Source organism: Podarcis tiliguerta (assembly GCF_965153285.1).
Source record: "Podarcis tiliguerta genome assembly, chromosome: 3".
NCBI classification, from domain to species: domain Eukaryota; kingdom Metazoa; phylum Chordata; class Lepidosauria; order Squamata; family Lacertidae; genus Podarcis; species Podarcis tiliguerta.
The window spans coordinates 85,512,127-85,536,860 of NC_139536.1; the positions used below are offsets into that span (position 1 = coordinate 85,512,127).

Consider the following 24,734-nt stretch of genomic DNA (forward strand, 5'->3'; position numbering starts at 1 on the left):
CTATGAAGTGAGTTCCATTGTTTCCAGTGGGGCTTGCTGCAAGGTAAACATGTATAGGATTGCATCCTAAATTATGATGACAGTTCTAACTTCCACTGCCAGATTAAGAATTTGAGGATCAAAGGACAGCCTTCCACAGGAACTTTCTAATACAAAATTGAGCTCGGGACATAGCAGGAAAAATCATTTGCACATGTTACCAAATAAGAACCAAGCTGGAAATATTTGCAACAGATTCACTCAGGATTTCCCCAGTAAGGAGAATGCAACAGTCTGGCTTCTGAACTGTGCCTGTTTAAAAGCCCCAGTATCTCAGAATACAGTCATTGTTTCCTTATCACAAGATAAAAATTGGAGAAATGTTCACAGTTGAAGGACTTCACTGTGTGTGCTCTGTTAGTACTTTGTCCATTAACATGGCAATCCCCACAAATGACATACTTTTTTACTGTTTTGAATACATACATAAGTCATACATGTACAGTCATACCTCGCGTTGAAGTAGCTTCCGGATAAGTATTTTTGGGTTGCGTGCTGCGGCGACCCAGAAGTGACGGAGCGTGTTACTTCTGGGTTTTGCCACTCACACATGCGCAGACAGTCAAAATGACGACACGTGCATGCGCAGAAGCGGCGAATCGCAAACCGCAGACACAGGTTGCGTTCACTTCTGGATGCGAACAGGGCTCCGGAACAGATCCCGTTCGCATCCAGAGGTACCACTGTATAAGTTTAATTGTAGGCCACCCTTCCATAGTTTAAACCATGCTGAAAAAATTACATAATTACAAACATAGCAAAAGTAGTCATACACAATAAATAAAATACATCAAAAAGCATACAACCAAAAAGAAAATACACTGGTACCTCCAGTTGCAGACAGGATCCGTTGTGGAAGTCCAGTCGGATCCTGAGATTTCTGCAACCTGAGGATCGCTTCTGTGTCTGGGCTGAGCGATGGGGGTAGAGACACTCCTTCAGATATACTAGACCGACACTGTTTAGGGCTTTAAAGGTCAGCACCAACACTTTGAATTGTGCTCAGAAACGTACTAGGAGCCAGTGAAGATCCTTTAGGGCAGGTGTTATATAGTCCCAGTGCCCAGTCACCAGTCTAGCTGCCGCATTCTGGAATAGTTGTAGTTTCTGAGTCACCTTCAAAGGTATCACCACAGAGAGTGCATTGCAGTAATCCATGTGGGAGATAACCAGGGCATGCACCACTCCAGCAAGACAGTCTGCGGACAGGTAGGGTCTCGGCCTGCATACCAGATGGAGCTGGCAGACAGCTGCCCTAGACACCGAATTGACCTGAGCCTCCATGACAAGAGTCCAAAATCACTCCCAGGCTGCGCATCTGGTCTTTAAGGGGCAATTGTAACGTGCTGTGCTAGATGCCGTATGGTTTTTAATTGTATTTTATAACTTTTTTTCTTATATATTTTATTGCATTACAATTTGAATTCCATAGACTGCGTGTGACAGCCATTTAGATATTTGAAGATGGCTATTGTATCTCCTCAGTCTCCTATTGTCCAGGCTAAATGTACCCAGCTCCTTCAACTGTTCCCCATAAAGCTTAATTTCCAGACCCTCCTCTGTAGCCATTCCAGCTTGTCAATATCCTCCTCAAATTGTGGCGTCCAGAACTGAGCACAATACTCCAGGTAGGGGCTGACCAAAGCAGAATAGAGGTCTCTTGATTCTTTGTCGTGTTACGATCTTTTTGCTGATGCAGCCTAGAATACTACAGCTGCTTTTTCTGCTGCTGCATCATACTGTTGACTGATGTTAAACTTGTGGTCTACTAAGACACCTAGATCCTTTTCACACACACTACTGGCAAGCCAGGTGTCCCCCATCTTATATTTGGGCAGCTGAATATTTCTGCCTAAGTGCAGAACCTTACATTTGTCATTTTGTTAGTTCTGGCCCAGTTCTCCAATCTGTTATGGTCATATTGAATCCTGAGTCATCTTCTGTGGCATTAGCTATTCCGCTCAGTTTGGTGTCATCTGAAAATCTCATGAGCATCTCTGCACTTCCTTCATCTAAGTCATCTGTAAAGACATAGAACACGGGGCCCTGGATAGAACCCTGTGGCACCCCACTTGTCACTTTTTTCCAGGATGGTGAGAAACCGTAAGTCAGCACTCTTTGGGTTTGGTCAGTCATCTTCCTCTTCTCCCCCTTGCTATCTGAGCACATGGCTGGGCATAGGTAGGTACTGCAAAACTACAATCATTGGCTTTTGGCTACTGCAGGCATATAATCAGCCCAGCACACCACGTGGCTCAGCTGCCTCCTTTGCTGTGCCTCTGCAGGTAAGCAGTACCCTCATAGCTTCCTCTTCTATAGGGCCAGGGCTTCTTTTTTTTGCTTTGTTCATCCATAAAGTGCATTGCCTGCCCTTTGCCAGGTCCATTTATTGTACAATAAAACATAAATCGCTTCAATCATTCCATCGTCACCACCCTCACCAGCTGGGTAAACAATCATTGAAACATTCCCAAAGGATTGTGTATGTTTGTAAGGAACACCCCCCCCCCCGAGTTTGCACAAGTCACATATCTAAAGGTAGAGACTTCCTAACAATGGGAGACCTTCAAGGGTGGTGCAATTGCTAACAAGACCTCCTCTGCAGTTCTTAACTCTCAAACTTGTCTGTATAAGAAGAGGCCATCTTTTAAGTATTTGGGACTCAGTTAATGTAGGGCTTTCTATGCCAAAGTCAAAACTTTGAATTACACACAGAACTGGCGGGTTTCCTAAGGATGTTTGGTCCTTGGATTCAACATGTCGCTAAAGAACTTGCTCAAAGTATACAGTATGTTAAGTTGCTTCAAATGCATTTGTCCCAATAAAATAGTGTTGCTGCCTTGTATGTCTTGGGAGAAATACTGTGGATATACGGAAATAGATGGTAAAATGTTACTTGCACATTCATGATCCAAGCAGCAAGCACTGAAGAATGGTGTGTACCATATACAGTTAAATTACTGGTTTTTAAAAATAGTGTTGCTTTGTAGAACAATATAAATTATTACGTAAAAGTAATTCAATTTTATGTTACAAATATAACAAGTTTACTGAAAAACGCTTAATGCTTCTGTGTTTTTCTGAACCATGTTACTAAGAACAAATTCAGTTACACCACACACACATACACACACACACACGGAGAGAGAGAGAGAGAGAGAGAGAACACCCAACATGTATTTACCACAGGGAAATTAATATGATTCTTGAACTGTGATTTCCACTTCAAATATATTCATCTAAGCTGTAAATCAGAGTGCTTCCCTACCCTCCCTTGCCCCAAAGAGAAAATTCCGGGTACACTGCAATGCAGTTTTGAGTTTATTTAGATGAGCTCTCACACTAGATTTTACAAGCTGGTGAACACTGGCAAATTATTTCTCCCACAGTACTATAACCACACATTCCCAAAACAGTATAAATATATGGTTTAACATTAATACACACCACCATTTTATCAATTACATAACAAATTATCAAGTATCCAAATATTAAGTTACGCAGGTCAAAAGGCATACAAAATATTACAGAGGTCTGCCAAATTCATGGCAGAAACTCAAGAAAAAACAAAACAAAATCACTTCTAACAAAGCAATAGTTGGTAAACAACTTTCAAGAAGTACAATAAAAGAAATTACAAGATCTTCAAGAAATGTATGATTAAGAGTGTTCAGCTACAATAAAGCATTTCTACATTAAAAAATTATTTACTAAAGTAAAGGGCATATTCTATACTTCCTGCACAAGACAAAAGGCAACATTTTACTAGAAATATTTATTAGTCCCCTCTCATCCTTTCACAGGCCCTCTGCTAAGTTGCACATTTAGTGCCAATATTTATTTAACTGTAAGGCTTTTTTGTCTGGAGACATTAAAGACTTGTGTGCTTCTGTACAGCGTGAAGGATTATTTTCTATGAGTTAACCAGAGAATGTAAGTGAATGAAGAGGGTTAAATAACAAAAGTCTAGGGTACCAGAAGTAATTGACAGTTAATCGTGTGCAAATCCTGATACTCATTCTAGTGTGATTGTGAGAGACAAAATATAGTGAATAGGCAGATTATTCTATGAAGCCCTATCCACAAAACAGAAGACAGCTGCTAATAGGGCAATGGTCCAGATAGCTGTAGTTACTAAGAACTACACTGTGGTATACAGAAATAGTGTGTGCTGGGCTTTTGGCACCTAATCTCTACACATGTCATGGTAGATTTGACTACTGGGACTGCGATGGAAAAAAAAAACCCTGAAATGCATGATTAAGGATAGTTTAATGATACAAATTACTAATAAGACATTTTGAAAGGCCAAGTATATTTCATGTTCTAAAAAAGATCATAATCACCATAATCTAAACGAAGTTGCTCTCCTGCCAACATTGTGGCCTACACCTATAGAAGCTTCATGTAACTTGGTTTAAGACATACATGTAGTTTTTCATGTAACCTGCCCAATTATAGATTTCATCTTCTACTTCCAAAGCCAGAAACATAGGCAGCTTGGTTTTTACTGAATACAACAGTTGTTACGGTGACCATTTGAATCTTTAAAACGCAGTCGCATTTTCGGACGATATTTCTCCAAATAGAGAAGCTGCTTGCTGTTAAAGGCTCCACGGCGCTTCCTACAAAACATTCAAATATTGAACATGTTAATTATGAGTGCTGAAAGTAACACTACTTCACTTGTGACCAAGTATCATATGCTTAAGATAGGTTTTGTTTCTTTATAAGAGCCCTAGCAAGGACAGAATCCCCACCCTCATTGAAAAACAAGTTTTCACTTTGTACTGAAAGCCTGCCTTCTGTCATTCATCTGAACTTTAAAAATGCTCTTCCAAGGACCTGCGCTTGCTGAATGAAGTGAGCCAAGCAACTGCCAGGGAGAGAGTCTTTCCAGTAGTACCCAGTTATGGAATAGCCTTTCCAAGGAGGCATGCCAAGTTGCCATCTTTGCAATCTTCTATGGCACCGGGTAAATACTTCACTCAGGCTTTAAAAATAATTTAGGTAATCTGAGACTCTTTTAACTATTTTTAAATGGGGTGTGTGTGTAGAGTTCTGTTTTGTTATTTATGTTAACTTCTCTTGCCTTTAATGGCTTTGTTTTACTGTTTTTTTCAGCTGTTCACTAATTTGTTATAGAGATACATACAGATGTACAAGTCACACCTACAATTCCACTTCTACTCTAGCTTCAGCCTTCGCATTTCTTCTTTTTGCCTTCTCTTGTACAATCCACTATTAGACTAGGACTTTAAAATCTCTCCTGGCACTGGCCGATTCGCAGGGACACAGCATTCATACAGTGGAAGAGGGGCTAAAGAAGTATTAAAAATAGCCAGATGCTTAGGCCTTGTGCTGCATGTGGTCGTAGCAACAAAAAGCAACACTTTTTGAAGTATGGAATTCAATATTTTCCTAACTGTCATTGGCAGGTATGTACAAGGCAGATGCTTAATACTTACTGTCTTATGAACTGCACTGCATCCTCATACTTCATTCCACATTCAATGAGTGCAAGGGCAACTAATACAGGTGCTCTGGTGGAGGGGAAAGAACACAAGTTGCAGAATGTTTCCCAATAGTCATTTTCTCCCATTTTGTAGACCCAAACAACTATTATACTTTGGCCCTGCAAAAATCTGATGGATATAGTGAATTGTATTAATTGCATATGCAAACTGTATCATATTACCCAACATCATAAACTGGCGCTTGAGGAACACAAAAGCTGCCATTCACTGTTACAAATACTGATCTCCTTGCTCAGATTAGTGCAAATTTACAGGTTCCCTGTTAACACTCTGTTCAAGAGCTAATTCACTAGATATATGGGCTGCAATCTCTCATTAGTCAAAGCTTCACTGATTTGAAAAGACAGTAATACACATACAGCTGTAACTTGCTACAAGCCATTCCCCACCTCGGTAAGACTAGCTAATGGAATCAGTGTTTGGTAGAGAAGTCAGAGCAGATAGCCTTTTGGAGTTCTGCTTACCTTCCAAGACCAGCAACACAGTGTACAGCAATGCAACAACCAGGCTCTTCACGGAATTTAACTTTTAGGAGGTTTAGCCAATCATCAACAATCTGGATAGATGGTGGTGCTCCGTCATCAAAGGGCCAATCCTGGAATGCATGAAGTGAATAATTTTTTACCTAACTTCCACATACCCTAGAATAGTACTTAATTTGTATTACAGTTAGCAAATCACTGCCTGATTTGCGTTTCTTCTCTCGCTTTAAAACATCCATAGAAATCTGAAGGCCAGATTACCACAACCTGCATTATTTCCCCCTCCATGTTCACTCACTTGCACCATAGAAATTAAAAAATCCTACGGCTAATGTTATCTTTTTAATAAGCTACTCACCAAAACCTGAATGCCTTCTTTCTCTACTGGAGCAGTATCATAAGTGGCTTCACATACTCTTACTACTGTAGTAACTCCATACTTCTTAAGTTCCTAAGGGGAGAGAGAGTGATACATATCTTAATGATACAGTGTTGATGTTCATGCCCAGACTATTGCAATTTTGTGAACAATTTCAAATACAGAGGCTGTTCAGAAGACCTATAATTATTGCATTTCACCTCTTCAAGCAGAACTACTTAACAAATATCTAAAAAGACCTAAAGTATAGCAGAGGAATTCAAGTGGGCAGGACTATCTTTAAGAACAAAAGAACCACCTGCTGGATGAGGCCACAGGTCCATCTAGTCTAACATCATGTTCTCACAGTGGCCGACCAGACGCCCATAAGCAGGACCTGAGCTCAAGAGCACTCCCTTCTCTTGAAGTTTCCAGCAAGTGGTATTCACATATTACCTCTGAAAGTAGAGCTCTATCCACTTGATCATTCTGGTTGCCCTCTTCTGCCCTGTAACATTAGTTTAACACTTTCAATGGTTTAACGTGCTTCATTTGCATTATCTGTTTGTAATCCTTATCATAATCCTGTAATGTAATCTAGTTCCTCCCATCCTCATATGCAAGATAGATCTGAGATAATACTGACATCTGAATGTGTAGGGCATATTTATGGTGATCTAGAGTTCATGGGAGAGCAGAGGTTTGAGCTAAAAACTGACTCACAGCTCAGTCTCTTAGTCACTATACTATACCAGCTCAGAGCTTCCCTACATGTAGCATGGTGCAATTGTACCACACTAAAACACCCCCCTGCAGTCATCACAAGTGAAAACCCAAATGCAGTTTTGAGGAATTATTGAACATGCAACTACTATGCAATAAGGAAATCTGTATTGGGAATGACTGAATGGTGGTGTAAAAGAAATAAGGTTAAATTAACTCTTAACAGACCATCATGTTGGTAGTCAAGGCAAATTTCAGTAATACTGTTATATCAAACTTTTCAACATTACAAAAATTAATATAAGCCTCCCACTCAAGAACCCTTACCTCTATGAACTTGTTTAAGGTTGCATTGGTTGGATTGTGAGTGATAAGGAATCTCATATTCTTGTAAGTGATTTCCACAGGAGCTGGGCGGTTCATTCGGGCCATGTTAATTTAGTTAAAACGTCCAACAAGACCAATACTATTTTTTAAAAACAAAAAACCTAGCAGAATTGATTGGGAGAAACCGAAGTCTACTCCACTAAAAGCCACTTGAAGTTTCCCGTGCTGACAAGCATGAAGTTGGGAGCAATGGGAAATGAAATGAACCTCCTAAACAAGAAGCAGCAATTCTTCAATCCTGTAATACTGAGGCAAAGAGAAAGGCAGTGCAGCAAGGCTACCCCATCCAGGTCTGAACTCCTTTGTAAAATGCTTTGCCAATTTCAACTCAACACGTCTTATTCTGGTAACCACTCTTAAGGGGGCTTCTTGGTGGAGTAGTAATCAATTTCTATAGTTCACTTGTCTGCATAGAGGCCGTGCTGTGCCTGGCAGTAGTCCCCACTGCCCTTCAGAAACTCCATAAATGTGTGACCAAGAACACCACAGAACTGCTGCAAAGAGAAAGAAAAAGAAGAGCACATTTGTCAGTGACTGAGCAGGTATCTTTGCAAATAACTTATTCTTGGATAAAGGTAACAAAGGAATGAACCACCAATATTGAGAATGTCCTTAATTTAGACTAGGCATAGGCAAAGTACGGCCCTCCAGATGTTTGGGACTACAATTACCATCATCCCTAGCTAACAGGACCAGTGGTCAGGGATGATGGGAATTGTAGTCCCAAACATCTGGAGGGCCGGGGTTTGCCTATGTCTGATTTAGACAAACATGTTTCTTCTAAAATAAGAAAACCTAATTTACTGTATTGCAGATATTTTGATCATCCTTGCAATTCCTCAGGTTAATTTAAAAACAGGATTCAGGAAGACTCGATAGCTCTCTCTCTCTGTCTCCCAAGAAGTGGCAAACTCAAGTGATTAGTATCAAGAGCAGACCTTTGTTCTGGATCACTTTTCATTCTGCAGAACGTGCAGGAAGTTTTCCTTCCAAACTTAAAGAGTGTAGAGATCTAAAGATGCCTGTCACATGGCCTCCCAAATGAAACCCTGTTTATCACAACATGTATACATTACACAAATTCTAAATGACTTGGAGGCAACATTTGTGGTGTTTTATGATTTATTACCAATCCTGTGAATAAGGTGTATGGTCATCCATTTAACCCTATGGTAACCCACAATCCCACAGATAACCAGAACTGAACTCTGGCCACTGTAGCCCCAGGTGAGCATTACACTGGCTATTTAAGACAGGAACAATCCTTTACAGGTTATAGTTCCTTTGCATAGGAGAAGGCAGCTGCTGCATAGCATTTGCCAAGTTTTCAGAGGAGGAGGTGAGTGAAACAGGATGGATGACCATCCCATGAAATATGAGTGGCATTAATAAGGTTTAAAAACAAAACAAAATACAAACTGGAATGTGATATGCAACCTACATTTCTAAGTAAAACCAGCAATAAACCTGACTCAAACTTAATTCAGAAGACAGTTATTAAAATGATGAAGTGCTTAATAGAGGAAAAATGCCAATGAACTCAATTTACTTAGGTTGGGAATCAGCAACTTGTATCAAGAGTTTGGATGCTGAAGGAGGACACTTCAATAATACATATTTAATAGCAAGAAAAGAACTAGATGGTGCATCTACTAATGAGAACCTTCTCTTCGGGGTCCTGCCTATGGGTCTTAAAGGGCTTATCAAAATCACTTCTAAGCACTTTCATGCTTAGAAGAAAGCCACCTACAGGAATTTCAGTGTGATTATAACTGTTCATGATACAACTGTTACCAGTCAGGGGGTTTCATGGCCACTGGCAGTTAAGCCAGGAAATGGCAAGTTCCAAGTTGCCTCCTTGTTCAAGATGAGGAAAGCAGTTTTACTAAAGCAATGTTCATTATTGGGAGAATTACTGAATCTTTCAGTGTATAACACAGCCCCTATTTTGGGGGACTCAAATTTATGAAAATAGGGGAAGATGGCCCCTGTGTATAAGACAACCCCCTTTTTAAACATTATTTTAGAGGGGAAAACCTAGTCTTATACAAGGAAAAGTATGGTAAATCTTTCCTGCAACAACTACAATTATAGCACAGAGGTTGAAATCAAAGAACTCCAAGTAAACAAGTTTTCCCACTGCAGACACACACACTGGGATGGTTAACCAGGGATTGCAAGTTAGCAGCATACTACCGTGGGGAGAAACGAGACATGCTCCAAGGCATACCATACGTTTCAGCGTATAAGAGTAGGCTTTTTTACTTTAAGATAATGTTAAAAGGGGGGTAGTCTTATACACGGGGGAAATCTCCCCCGCCCCATTTTCTTAATTTTGAGTCCCCCAAAATAGGGGATGTCTTATACACCGGGGGGGGGGGGGGTTATACATGGAAAAATGCAGTAATCCGATTGCTTCATGTAAGTTTTTACAGAAATTTTAAAGCTTGATTAAATTAAGCAAGTTCCATTAACACATGCACCTAAAGAATTATAAGCTATACAGGTCATTCACAACATACACAATTTCAACTTTACATGGTTGAAGGCCATTCAGTTGAAATCAAAAAAATTAAACACAAGAACTTGCAAAAAAACCTCTGACTCATGTAAGCAAGGCAGAGAACTTTAAAATTCTCCGCCTTGCTTTGTGGGGGGAATGGGGGGATACCCGTATGGCATATTAGCTGTGGAAGGTAAGATTACTTGTGAGGGTGGTTCAAGTATGCACGTTGTTGCATATATAGTATGCACAATCTGTGAATGGATGCAAACTCAGTTTAAATACAATGAGTCCTGTCAAATGCCGCAGCTGAAGTGTAAGAACTGAGGTCTGGCAAGTTTAGGGGAGGGGCTTATTCAGCCAATGTTTTGATACATACCCACTGCTTGTTGGTAGTGGTACCTCGGGTTAAGTACTTAATTCGTTCCGGAGGTCCGTTCTTAACCTGAAACTGTTCTTAACCTGAAGCACCACTTTAGCTAATGGGGCCTCCCGCTGCCGCTGCACCGCCGCTGCATGATTTCTGTTCTCATCTTGAAGCAAAGTTCTTAACCCAATGTAATATTTCTGCGTTAGCAGAGTCCGTAACCTGAAGCGTATGTAACCCGAGGTACCACTGTAATTTAACATTAAAAATGATAAACCAGATGTGATCTGGATTCTATAGATACAAGGAAGAGGATAACAAGCAGGGGGCATTTGAAGTTGAAATCACTAGATGAGAATCAATTAGGACTGGTAGATCCAAGAGCTATGGAGAAAAGAAATGGAATGGCCATTTTACAGTTTACACAGGGCCGGTGCAATTATTACTGAGGAAAGGCTATGTAACAGCATTAGTGAATACATTCAACCAGAGTGACATTCCACTAGCACAGCTGTAACACCGTGCAGGTAATCCTGCAGTCTCTACACAATTACAATCAGTGTGATAGTGGACAGTGGACTTTAAACCAAAACCAACTATGATCCTAATTCACAATTTACTAAAAAGCTGATCTTCAGTCAGCCAATAAACTCTGAGCCAAATATGCCTCACAAGTTTGTTATGAGGACAAGATAGGTCTGTGCTACTTTTCTACCATACTACCGCAGCTGAAATTATGCATCAAAATTGTTCAACAAATATATAGCAGCTTCCTTAACCTGGTGCCCTTCAGAGGTTGTTGAACTATAACATCCCTGATCATGCTAGTAGAAGCCAATGCAAGTTATACTCCAGCAACATCTGGAGGGCACTGTATTGGGGAAGGATGCTTTAGACTACTTCATTTTCAAACTGTATCTTATTCATGAAGTGTGATTTCCCCCCCACACCCATTTAATAAAACAGTTGTAATAAGACACCAATGCCGCCATTTACTTATTTCTGCCAGAACAATAACTACCCTAGAATGCTACCATGTCAATTCTGAGCCACAAGGTAGGGCTTATCTGAAAGGAGGCAAGGTGAAAGGGGTGTGGATAAAGAATTTAATATGAGCCAACACCAAAGAAATATTTAGCTGCTGCCAAACAGCTGTACCCACAGATGCTCTTAAAGATAACTCTTTTTCAGACCAAGGCAGCCGAGTTGTCATGGTTATAGTAACAAACCCAAGAGAGGCACTGAATTCTCATCAGTATGCCAACTTTATTTTGATGAAACTCAAGAATGGTAAGTTTCCATATATCATGAAACTTCTGAAACACCTTGCATTGTACGTAGAAGCAAAAGACACTACATTTTAAAAAATACTGTCAAGCCTGAGATATTTCTACAACAGAAGAGTAAAAAATCTGCACATGAGCTGCCCATCATCTAACACCATCCAAACCACATTCTTGGCTTTTGAATGTGGTTCAAAGAGAGACACAGAAAGAAGGAATCTTTCCAATTAAGATACTCATGTTGATCAGTTAATCCAAGAGATCAAATTTTGTCTTCTCTAGTAATGCCATCTACAGGCAATTCTCAACTCACAGAGCAAATTTTATACACTTTGACGTACTGTGTGCTTGAAAACTTTATGTTCTGATATGGGGTGTGGATCTAGAACTAGTACAGTCTGCTTCTGTGTTTTAATTTGAACATCTTGCTACTTACATATTTTTTCCAAGGAACAAACTGATTCAGATAAGACATATACACTCCTTGGAATCACAGCAATTGTGAAACACCAAAAGTTGTTGCATTTGTCTGTTGAGAAATGATCTTAGAACTGACAGTCTCTTCCATCCTGAAATGCTCACTGGCCTGCAATGTTTAGGCTCACCAGTTTGATTAAAGACTTAATGAACAAGAAAGGAAATTCCTAATCAGACAGATTTGTTTAAAGTAGTGTTCAGAAAAACTTCAGGAAGTATTCCCCCATTCTCAGATATAGAAGGAATGGTCCCAAGATGCAGTTTTTTAAATGGCATCCATGCCTGTCTTCTATGTGTATGCCTCTTGTTTAAGATTTTATTTATTGCATGTGTTGCCACCTCATTACAATGGCTCTCTGGGCAATGTTATCATTGCACACTGTAAGCAATATAAAACAGCCAGTTCATATAATAATTAACAACAATTAGCAATAATGGTGAGATCCAGAGATGGCCAGGGCAGAGTTCTGCACACTGAAGTGTGCTTACTCCCCAAATATGCTCTCGAGAGTAGGAGGATCCTTTGGAACAGTATGAGAACCTCCACAGAAGGAACCTCATTGTAGCCAAAACAGTCCTTCTGTTCACTGGTGGCTTTGATTCAGCATAAATTCCTGCCCCTTAAATGCAATGGTGAAAGTGGTACTTCTTGCTGATGATCCTCCCCTTTCCTCTAGAGTTCCTGTCCCAATCTACTCCAGAGGTGGTGTGTGTGTGTGTGTGTGTGTGTGTGTGTGGCTTTAGGTGGTGAGGAGTGCTGCACAAGAGCAAGGGTTAAACCGCTTGAATCACCAGAACCATCTGTTCATGGAAAGACAGCCCTGGAGACAACCCAGTACTTTTAAATATAAGAACTTCTTAAATGTACAGTTAAGATAAAAGGACAGCACATAAACCTAACAGAACAACTTTTAAAAGGCCACTGTAGCAATAGAAGACAAAGAAAAGGAGAGAAGAAATTGAAGGCTATGAAGCTAAAATAGAAATTTGACCACAGCAAAATTTATCTATTTATCCTGTAATCTGAGAATTCACTTATTATAGTCAACACGTTTTGAACTTAGTACTTAGTTAATTCCTCTTTGCACAAGATGCTCTCTTTTCAAGACAAATTAATCTGATCTGGATGACTGGGGAACTGTCAGAACTAAGGGTCGCACAGGTAAGCTCCACTGTGTATCAAAAGTTATTGCACTATCAGAACTGTTTATTACATAGTTTCAGCCCACAGTTGTAAATTAATAGTGGTTGTCTCTGACAAGCAAACTGACCACTACAAACAGTTGTCACTGAAACAGAGGAATATATTGTGGCTTAATTAGTAATTTCATATGTGCCTACCCTGCATGGTATTTGCCTACCTGAACTACATGTTCCAAGTATTATTGCAACAGGGAATCTGTTACAACCAAGTCTGCTCCAAGTCCTACTGTAACTAAAGTTGCTTTTTTATTTAGACATATGACAACAACTTTGGGCTTCGTGCAGATTTTTCAAGGTAAAAAAGCTTCTGCCATGTTGCGAAGAGTCCTAAAGTCTTTCAAACTAAATAGCATATGCATTTATTGAACTCAGCCACTTTAGGTTCTTCCTGTTTCCTCCCCACATCCTACACTAGCAACCACACTCAAAGCATCAGGACAAGCAAGTGAGCTGTAGAGCATGACATGGCTGGAAAGCCATTGGAAACTGCCTAGAACCACAGGAGGAAACCAAGATTAGAATGCTAGCCCTGAGAACTGCAGAAAAGTAGCTTGATTAGAAGTGTGTGGGAAGGTGCAAGAAGTAGATGAAATGGGAAAAGTGACAAATGACAAGGAGGAGGAATAACAGAAGGAACTTCTGAGGAGGTGGAAGCTCTGGAATTGGGATGGGGCAGGTGCCTGAATCAGTGAGCAGGCATGGTAGCCATTTCATAATACATGAATAATTGCCTCCTCCAGTTAAAAATTCAGGCTACAGCAAAAGACAGCCAGTAAAAACTCCTCCAGACTCAAAGGATATTTTAGATTTAAGAACTGTTCAATGTGTCTTTACAAATCCCCACTGATTTTGATCAGGTTCTAATTTCTGCTTACAAAATGAATCTGGATTGATTATGGTACAACCTGTTCCATGAAGAAAGATCATTATCACTGCCTTTAGCCAATTATAGCTTTTACAATTTTTCTTAAGTAGCCAAAACATTTGTATGGAGTCTCAAAAACAATCAAGGAATGTAGACATCTTAACTACAGTAATTCAAAAATTTATTGGTTATTGACTTTAGAAATAACTTTGAAAAATATGCAAACCAACCATTCCCGAACTGTTTAGAAAATAACTTGATTTTGGGGGGGGAGATACCTTCATAAATTGGGGGGGGGGGGTGTTGAAGTCCTCTTAGACTTACAGCACACCATGGCCTCATATAAACAAACTTACCAGGCTGTTCCAAATTACAGTAAATACAATCCTGTGACTCAGCCGAAAGATTGACTGCCTTGTTAACTCAAAACCTATAAACCACATCACCTTTCTTGACACTTAATATGCTTCTCACATGACACACAAGTACATGCTTCCTCAGCCCAAGTGACAGGGTCTGCCTAGCAAAGCAGACACGAGGTCGTGTTCCAGACTGTCGCTCTCTTCCCACCCTAGCAACCGACTGCGCAGGAAACCTGGCAAAAAATCTTTTTGCCCCGATCGCGTCCTTTTTGCGGTTCCCCCACCTTCTTCCGGCGTGTGACTGCAGCGTGAGCGGGAAGCAGCGTGCTCGTCATCTGCATGCAGACAGCAGAGAGACGGGAAAGCCACGCTGACCCAGCCCCGCCAGATGTCCTCTCCACTCTCCCTTCACCCCCTCCCCGCACGCCCCAGTGGTGAGTCACACTCGGAAGCGCAATAGCCCCGCCGTGGCCAGGTAGCGGCCGGGACATGTCTCGACTTGTTTCCTTTCCTCACCTCAACGAACCGAGCCACGCAGCAAGGGGTGGAGAGAAACGCCCCCGCTTCCTTTCCCAGAATCACGACTCACAGCGAAGCCCATTGATACAATTCGGGTGTGTGTGTGTGTGGGGGGGGGGAATCTGGCGTGCTTCATTCGCGCTGCCTAGGATCGGGTGCATCTCTTGGGCAGAGGTAGGCACCAAGGGCGGACTGGCCTTTTCTAACGGAGCTGCAGTCACCCAGAGTATGGGGAGAGGCGGCTAATGACTACTGTACTCAATAAGAACTGTCCCAAATCTTTCTGCACGCGGCGTCCCTTCTGAACCCGCTTTAAGAAAAGCGGAGGCGGAATCCGAATTGTGGAGGCTGGCGTTTGCGATTGAATACACTTGTTCCCCTATTTTAAACACGCACGATTTCACCAACGTGTGTGTGTGTGTGTTCGCATCCTGCTTCTCCCCCACCCGCCACCGGCAATCCTTGCTCTGTTCCCTTGGTTGCATCCTTCGCCTCCCAACTGGCGGGGGCTTTCAGGGGATACACGCGGGCCGGTGCCCCCCCCCCCAAAGCAGCGCGGCTCCACCGGTGTAAAAAAAGGGGCCATCGGGCAAGTGACACGTCGTCGCGATGGGGTTTAAAGGTCGAGGGACACGCCGCAGAGACAACCCCCGATGGGCCGGGCACGGATTGAAAGGAAGCGGGGGTCACATGGGCCCTGTAAACCCCCATCCCATGCAGCATGGCGGTGGGGCTTGCAGGCTAACCGACGCCCTCCCCCCTCCGCAAACATCGAGGAAATGCTTGTTGCTGCTGCTTCGCTCCCTCCATCCGCGCGGCTCCTACTTCTCTCCCCCCCCCCCCACACCCCGCCGCTTCCAGACAGTGGCGACGCCGCCGCCTCCCGCCCAGACGCCTCCTTCGGAAAGGGCGTCGAAGCCCCCTTTTCTCACTCTATGCCTCCCCTCCATGGCCAAGTCGAGTCAGGACGCGGCCATCTGCCGCCGCCGCTTTCACAGCGACGTGGGGAAAGGAGCCCAGAGAAAGAAGAACAGGTTGAGGGAGCGGCGTCCTCCTCCCTTTTCTAGAAGAGAATGGAGGCTTTGTGTGCCGCCGCCGCCTCGCCTGAGAGGACGGCGCCTCAGCTGGGAAGGGGGGGGGCGCTTCCACGACATGCCCGCCCGCCTGATGGAAACGCCGTCGCGGCCCAAGGAACAAAGAAACGAACATGGAGGGAGAGAAAGAGAGCGGGGGGGGGGGAGAGGGAAAAAACGGTGATTAGAGGCGTCGAGAGGGTCGCCCGTTACTCACAGGAATATGGTTACTCATTGAAGACTGTAGCCTGATCATACAGCCTGGGTGCTGAGGGCGCCACCGCCGAGGGCAGGAGGAGCTGAGCCTGAGGGAAGCGGAGGCGGCCGCGGAGGTGGTGGTGCCGGAGCAGGGCGGCGGCGATGGACCATGCAGGGCGGAGGAGGAGCCGGAGGGGGAGAGAAAGAGAGAGACGGGGGAGGGGGAGAGACCGAAGAGGGGGGGCGCGCGCGCGGACACGAGGAGGAGGAGGAGCTCCTCTTGCTCTTGCTGCTGCCGCTGCTGCTTCTGGTAGCGGCGGCGGTGTTGCTAACGCGGCTCTGACGGCAGAAAGGAAAAGCGGCAGGGCGTGGGAGGGGCTCGGGGAGGAGCTGCGGCGGGGCCTCTGCTCGCGCGCTCTTCTGCGCAAGGCAAGCAGAAAAGCGGGGAAGGGCGGAGCTGTCATTAAGCGCCGCCCCGCTCTCCGGCGTGCGCGTGTCATGCGACGCCCCGCCCCGTTCCTCTCCAACCCTCCTAACCCGTTGCCTTTACGAAAAGCCGGAGGGGGGGGGGGAGAGCTCGGAAGCTTTGCCGCGTCACAAACGCCTTCCGCGAGGGGAGGCGCCCGGCCAATCGGAGGCGTCGGAAGGGCGCGCGTGCGGCCACGGTCAGGCGTGTGGCGGTGGGCGGGGATTTAGAAGGGGAGGGGGGAGAAGGAGGAAAGGGCGGGGAAAAGGAAGAGGCTAAAGGCGGAGGGAGCCGGTGAGAACCGGTTTGGTAGAAAGTCGGCCTGCGAGCAAGCAAGCGGTGGCCGCGGGCGGGGCGAGGCAAGCGCCGGCCCTGATTGGTGTCCTCGCTGCGAGCTTCCCTTGCGCTGTTTGCCTTTGAAAGGCGAGAGCCGGAATTCTTCGGATAAGCGCCTGCCTTGAGAGGCGGGTGCTTCTGACTGTATTGTGTTCCTCTGAGAAGAGAAACCACCTCAGCTTTGCAGTAGAGCGCGCGCGCGCACACACGCCCCACCTGCTCGGAAATAAATAATGTTGCAGTCCCTCACAAGTTTAACAGGTGTGGTGTATTGCTGCGGCATAAACTCCCTGCAGGTTGAGAAGTTTCCATTTCATGAACTGCCTTCCTCGGGGGCAAATCCCTGAGTCGCACATAAAGACGTTAGGGGTGACGGCTGCCGTCAGTCGCCGCTCCCCGGCAGCAGAGCCAGTGGTCGGGAACGGTGAAAGCAGCAGCGCGTCGACGTCTGGGTCTGTGGAAAGGCATCTGTTGGGGTTATCCCTGAAATAAGTTTTCTGGCACCATAACAGATTCATTGTGGTCCTCTTCTGAGAAGGTTGTTTTGTGTGCTTGTGTCAAGAGGTAAAAGGCCCCACGAGACTTTGCAAAGTTTTTGTTGAATTGAAGCAATGTAAATTTACACTGCCATGTTGACAGCGGTGACCTTAAACAGCTGCTTGCTATGTGGTTTGTACAAGAAGAGTTGCAGCTTAAACGCACTTCGGAGCAAGTCCTGTTGAGATCTATGAAACTTAACATGCACAAAACCAGAGCTATAAGGATTGCAGCCTGAGGGGGAAAACATTTCAGCAACTTTGTTTCAACTGCAGTATACTTCTGGAAGCATGAGCGTAGCCGGAGGGGAGGCAAGAGGGACAGCTGCTAACTGACCAATCACATCGATTATGCTCCCCCTAACAAAAATCCTGGCTATGCCCATGTCTGGAAGTATTGCTGAAATTCTAAAATGGGAGATGCCTCGGGCTCACACCCTCTTCACAGGAAACTTTGGGTTGCACTGGGTGCCAAATCTAGGGGGTGCTGCAGGGAACTACAACTATGACATAGTGGATTGAGCAGAACAGAAGGAAAGGCAGGAGGGGCGTGTGCTGAATTTTGGCCTCACACAGGTCGCTGCTGAAATTTGAAAGACCAAATTCCACCCTTGTTCCAGGTCAACAATACATTGTTACTATGACTTCCCTTGTTCCAAAATTGCTCACTGGCATTGAAATGGAGACCAGCACTAACTCCTGGTGAACTTTTACACAGTTGATTTAGCTTCCTCTATGGAATTTATATTTATTTTAATTGGAAGGAAGTGATCCTAGCAGTAACTCTAGCACTATACAATAGGACAGCTAAAACAGTTTATAGATGCAGGTTAACTACTTATTTTTTCGAGACTGAAACAACTAGACTCCAGAGCATAGCTGTCAACCTTCCCTTTTTTTGGTGGGAAATTCCCTTATTCCTGCACCGTTTCCCGCTGCTATCCCGGATTGTTAGATATCCCGTAGACTGTCCCCGGGATAGGTGAGGCTGCTGATCCCTTATTTTCAAATCTGAAAGTTGACAGCTATGCTCCAGAGCATTGGTCTTCATCTGGTGGATCTGCATCCACTGGTGGATTTAGGTGGCCGGACCTAAGGTGTGGGTCTCTCACTTACAAATATATAGTGTAAAACTGAAAAATGGATTCTTAGATGCATGTCTGGACTAAAAGTGGGTCCTTGGTCTGAAAAGGTTGAGAACTATTGCTATAGAGCAGGTACTGGGGACCTTTGGCTCTTCAGATACTACTGCACAACAATTCCCATCAACCCCAGAAAGTATGCCTAGTGGCAAAGGGTCCCCACACGTGCTCCACAGTGACCTTTGCCAATGCAACAATCATCCCATCACTCCCTGTCTTTCATTCCTTACTTTGTGTTAAATGCATATTGATTGCAAACAATGGTAGTTATTCCTGAAGTTCCCATAAGAATAAAACTAGGAGGGAGAGAAATGGTTGCCGTAGAAAGTCTGATAAGAGAGGATAACCTTTCGTTTCCAAAACGATCAACAAAATGTAGACGAGGAATAGACTTTGAAAGGGATTTTGCCACAGAACTGAAAGGTGGCATTAAAAATACTCAAATAAACAAAACTGATGGATAAACTGCACATTGTTAATTTGGGGAAAGGGGGGGGGAGTACAAAAGTGCTGCCACAAGCTAGATAAATTTTGTTCACATTTAAAACAAGAAAGAGTTTTCCAAATCCACCCACAGCATCACCACCAAGATGCTATTCAATGCCAGAGAATTTCTTTTAAAATACATTTCTATTGATATCAGGCCAGAATAACTGCAGTTCTTTGAACATGAGACCAAAATCACTTTGCATTTCAACATCTTCAGATCAGAAAGCACCTCAAATCATCTTTAGAAATGTGTTTGTTGGGTTGCCTCTGAGATCCTTTTACAACCTCCAGGCAGGCATCCATTTTACAGATAGAATCTGACTGTAGGAAAACGTGTTTGGCATTACAGAAAAGAAGGTGCAATGGAACCTCTAGCTGTTTACAGGAAACATACTGACCTACCTGTTTGTGCATCAGCCCCACCTATTAAGACAAACCCTTTTGAGTTTTGTGGTTATAAACCAGGTATGTCCTGGTTTAAAATCCAATATGCAGGTTTTATCTGCTTATGCCTATACAGCCCTTTGCACGCTTCTTAATGCTTTATTCATATAAATTAGAGCTATATTGAGATATGACTTTTAAAAAAGCTTTTATTTAATTAACTCTCACCCTGAAGTTGCACCAGTCAACATTTTCTGAGCACACTGCTATTAGAAAAGATTACTAGGACCTGATTTTCTGTCTTATAATTATGTTGGCTCTGATCCATAACAGGAAGTGGCTGCAGGGTTCAAAGTGTAAAGAGAAAACATGTGGGACAGGTTGGTTTCAGATTAGGAGAGGCACAGTTATCTATGTAAAAGAAGTGGGATGATTTTTAGGTCATCTGAGAAAGTGGTGTATCATTCCACCTTACTTTGAGCATTGCTTTAGGGCAAGCATGGCCAAACTTTGCCCTCCAGATGTTTGGGGACTATAATTCCCATCATCCCTGACCACTGGTCCTGTTAGCTAGGGATGATGGGAGTTGTAGTCCCAAAACATCTGGAGGGCCTAGTTTGGCCATGCCTGCTTTAGGGGGACACACACTACCATCCTTAACCAACAAAGAGGAGATGGGTCAAAATATGGTGGCAGACAAGTCAGTAGCAGAATGCTACGGAGAGTCCCCAGATTGCATAATCACTTGGAACAAAATCAAACTTCTGGTTGTCATTAAGCACATTTCCAAAGAATTGGTCCCATTGCACAAGGAAAGTGAAAGGGGGGGGGGGGTTCAGGAAGACTTCATTTGTTTTGCTTTGTTTTGCTTTGTTTTGTTTTTTTAAAAAAATGTACCAGGACTGTAAGCATAGGAGAGTGAGGAGATACACTTTTACCCAATGTTGAAAATACAAAATGCTCCCCCAATAGCTGATATTAACTGCAGAGAGGAAACAAACATACACTCAGATTGTGCTGGTTCATCATTGCTTCTGTGGTAAATAGCAGTTTGGGAAGATCTACACTGATATGCTAGGGATCTGCCTTGAAGAACTGGCATGCGTCAAAGAGTGAACTCCTTTCTCCACACAAACTGGGAGTATATCAAACTGCATCCCACACAGCTCCTTCCTCTCCTCCAACAACAAAACTTTGGGAAATCAAATCATATTTAATCCCAGTCTTCTCTGCCACAGAGAGGTAATAATTAAGGACATATACTATATATGAAGTGCTTTTGGTATTTTAAAAAACTATACGTGAAGTAGACTAGAGCATCATGCCAGAACTGTGTTCTCATTCAAACAAAAAATCTCTTGAATCACCCACCTGTGCTTGGTTCAGGACTGGTATAGATTGGGTAAACTGATGGTACAGAACATAGACAGCTTTAATTAAATTATGAGATGCTTTGAATTGCATCACTTTATTATGCATCACTTTATTGTTATTATTATTACTATATTATTATTGAATAAGCAGACGTGCTCGTAGATAATCCCAACAAAACCCACAAAGGATTGTATTTGTTAACACCTGATTGTTAACAGTTCAGTGTACTGGATGAAGCAAAGATCACCAGTGTTGAAGCAATGATTCTTCAACATCAGCTTCGTTGGACTGGTCATGTTGTGCGGATGCCTGATTATCGTCTTCCACAGCAACTACTCTATTCCGAACTTAAAAATGGAAAGCATAATGCTAGTGGTCAACAAAAGAGGTTTAAAGACTGTCTCATGGCAAATCTTTAAAAATGTAGTATAAACACCGACAACTGGGAAACATTGGCCTGCTAGCGCTCCAGTTGGAGAACAGCCTTTACCAAACGTGTCATGGACTTTGAAGACACGCGAACTCAGAACGCAAGGGAGAAACGTGCTAAGAGGAAGGCAAGCTTGGCAAATCTACACCGTGATCAACTCCCACCCGGGAACCAATGTCCCCACTGTGGAAGGAGGTGTGGGTCCAGAATTGGCCTCCACAGTCACTTGTGGACTCATTGTTAAAACTGGGTTTATGGAAGACAATCTTACTCGGCTATGAGTGATTGTCAAAGAAGAAGTAGTTCTGGAAACAATGGAGGGTTTTGGCAAGGAAAGTTCGTTAATTTGATTACACATTTTACTTAGCATTGCAAAGAAATGGCTTCAGGCTCCAATGACAAAAAAAAAACACCTTTAGGATCTAGAGATGAAAGGAGCTAAGGCTACAGAGTAACAATGGTGTCATTTTCAGTTTCATTTTAGATATAAGAGAGGCATTTTTATCAGTGGTTATTCTAATGGAAAATATAAGAAATTCTTACAGATAATCAACAGTGCTGGATTTCCCTCTCTCTATAATGACTGCTGCAGAGACATTCCATAAAATTTAACCTGGGAGTAGAAATAGGGCAGAACTGATATACTCTATCAAAAAGTATCCTTTGAACTATAATTATTTGCAGTGGATTGTCTAACTGTTTTGAAAAACAATTATTGCTTGTTCATACTAATAAGCGTTTGTGACACTTCATAATCACTCCAGCATTTGCCCATCCCCATTCTTAAGATCAGAATCTTCAGATTTAATTTGGATCAGATATCATATAAAACAATCATTATACAGAAACACAAAGAATCCCTTCCTTTTTAAAATTGTGTAGGGCTTTTGCAGTTACAACCACTCCTGCAATTTTTAAATGTATACCATTTATTGGTTTTTGTATCTTTTTACATAACAATACAGTTAATAAATAAGAGCAATAAAAATAAAGGTCAATAAAGGATCGTAGCAATTTGTAGCGCATTTCTATATATTTAAAGGGAATGCAAACAGAATAGAACATAAAGACATAAGAAGAGCCTGCTAGATGAGGCCAATGGCCCATCTAGTCCAGCATCCTGTCCTGTTCTCACAGATGCTTGAATGCAGGACCTGACTGCAGCAGCATTCCCTCCACAGCAGCTGCCTTCAACAGTAGAGGCAGAGCAGGCTTCCTCAACCTCGGCCCTCCAGATGTTTTGAGACTACAATTCCCATCCTCCCTGACCACTGGTCCTGCTAGCTAGGGATCATAGGACTTGTAGGCCAAAAACGTCTGGAGGGCCAAGGTTGAGGAAGCCTGAGGTAGAGCATAGTCATTGTGCTCATGTGATTGGGAATGGATGTCCTACTGTGTGCTTGCATGCTCATTCCTCCTTCCTTCGCTGCAGGAAAAATTTAAGGAATAACCCAGGGAGATCTTGCATTTATTTCCCTCCCTTGACTTTACAAGGCACAATCTTCTTAATTGCCACATGCAATAGTTAATGAACAAGCTGACAGTGAGGTACTTTTTGCCACGTAGGTGAGTAGACCTGTGACAAAATTGAAAAGAGCCCTGAAGAATCTCAAGGATGCTGTGCCAATCCAGTTGTTGCTGGACTACAACTCCCATCAGCTTCGACCAACATGATCAATGGTCAAGGATGATGGGAGCTGGAATCCACCTCTGATATATCTAGTCTAGCACCATGCTCCTCACCATGACATTCTGCTTCTGAGCTTGGAGACTGCATATTGCCATCATGAGTAACAGATATATATCAAGAGGCCTATGCTACATTAATTCATCTTTCCCAACCATGTGCTCTCTAGATATTGTGGACTACAACTCCCATCATACCTAGTCAGCACAACACCTGGAGGGCACCAGGTTGGGAAAAGTTTGTCTGAAGCAAAACTGGCCTGGCTATCTTTTTAAGACCAGGATATGCCCATTGACTCAGGCCTTATTTCCTGTTGTTTAACAGGTTTAACTCTAAAGACTAATACAGTGGTACCTCAGGTTTCATACGCTTCAGGTTACATACACTTCAGGTTACAGACTCCGCTAACCCAGAAATAGTACCTCAGGTTAAGAACTTTGCTTCAGGATGAGAAAAGAAATCGTGCTCCGGCTGCGCGGCGGCAGCGGGAGGCCCAATTAGCTAAAGTGGTGCTTCAGGTTAAGAACAGTTTCAGGTTAAGAACGGACCTCCGGAACGAATTAAGTACTTAACCCGAGGTACTACTGTAATCCATAAGAGAGGCTCATCCTACTGCTTCAAGATGAAGGTGTACTAATTCTAATTCTAAGGTTCTTAATAAGGAATTTAGAAATGCCAACATTTCTACAACGTAGAAATGAAAGAGTGAGATTTTCCAATAAAATAAATCTTAAAAACCTTTCCTACTCCTACAGAAGCTAAAGGGAAGAAAGTTCTCAAGAGAAAATAGATACAGAACATTTTACACAACAACACACTTAAATATTAGACTGTAAGTAGTTTGTAACCTATAAAACATTAAAAAGATACATATTTGGAAATGACATTAGAATTCAGCCTAATTCAAAATTGCCACTTACCTGGGTGTAAATCTCATCAAATCCCAAAGGACTTACTTCTGAGTAGGCATGGATTGGACTGCACTGTTGTACTAACTTCTAAAAAGCTTATTATACCTGGAAGGTTTTGTTGTTTTGGGTTTAAAAAAAGGTTTTATACTGCATGACAGAACTTAAATGATTAGTTAAACTTTCAAAATTACCATACCATTATACATGAATAATGTTGGGTGCAGTAAGTAGTTGGCAAGATCATATTCAAAACAACCAGGAGATCCATACAAACAAGCTCTTCCTTGAGAACAACATGCATTACAAACCTGGATTTCAGACACAGCATATCAGTGTTAGCAAGCTGAAGCAAGGCACGAACCTTGTGGCACTCTGTGTTGATGCTCCCATTAAAAACCCTCACGAGGCATATAATTTGTGGAGGCTCTTGCACTAGCCTTGCCAGTTCACCTTCCACCAGAAGCTGCCAGAGTTTGTTTTTATATAAACAAAAGGTACAACAAGCCGCCTCCAGTTCAAATAAAGCATAGGTCAGAAATCCCTCTGTAGTAAACAATGCTCTTGTTTGTGGAACTTGCCACAAATACGGCTTTGTGTTTTCAT

General features: G+C 42.9%; 2 protein-coding genes across 2 annotated transcripts; both read right to left on the reverse strand.

The window, feature by feature from the left end:
• Window positions 1–3,347: 3,347 nt before the first annotated feature.
• Window positions 3,348–7,606, reverse strand: PTP4A1 (protein tyrosine phosphatase 4A1). The gene is made up of 5 exons (XM_083431866.1): window positions 7,467–7,606; window positions 6,417–6,509; window positions 6,041–6,171; window positions 5,508–5,582; window positions 3,348–4,664 (listed from the first exon to the last, which is right to left on the reverse strand). Exons 1-5 carry the CDS (start codon window positions 7,569–7,571, stop codon window positions 4,547–4,549), a joined length of 522 nt encoding a protein of 173 aa, XP_083287992.1. The 5' UTR covers window positions 7,572–7,606; the 3' UTR covers window positions 3,348–4,546.
• A 231-nt stretch (window positions 7,607–7,837) lies between these two features.
• On the reverse strand, window positions 7,838–16,882 carry LOC310673415 (uncharacterized protein). Its single transcript, XM_083431897.1, has 2 exons — window positions 16,396–16,882; window positions 7,838–8,020 (listed from the first exon to the last, which is right to left on the reverse strand). Exons 1-2 carry the CDS (start codon window positions 16,432–16,434, stop codon window positions 7,925–7,927), a joined length of 135 nt encoding a protein of 44 aa, XP_083288023.1. The 5' UTR covers window positions 16,435–16,882; the 3' UTR covers window positions 7,838–7,924.
• Between the last annotated feature and the right edge of the window lie 7,852 nt (window positions 16,883–24,734).

Coding starts and splice junctions, on each gene's coding strand:
- PTP4A1 (XM_083431866.1), bottom strand. CDS start 7,571: ATGGCCCGAATGAACCGCCCAGCTCCTGTGGAAATCACTTACAAGAAT. Junction 6,510..7,466: donor CCTTAAACAAGTTCATAGAG/GTAAGGGTTCTT, acceptor CTCTCCCCTTAG/GAACTTAAGAAGTATGGAGT. Junction 5,583..6,040: donor TGTGTTGCTGGTCTTGGAAG/GTAAGCAGAACT, acceptor CCCCTCCACCAG/AGCACCTGTATTAGTTGCCC.
- LOC310673415 (XM_083431897.1), bottom strand. CDS start 16,434: ATGATCAGGCTACAGTCTTCAATGAGTAACCATATTCCT. Junction 8,021..16,395: donor CAATGAGTAACCATATTCCT/GTGAGTAACGGG, acceptor TTCTCTTTGCAG/CAGTTCTGTGGTGTTCTTGG.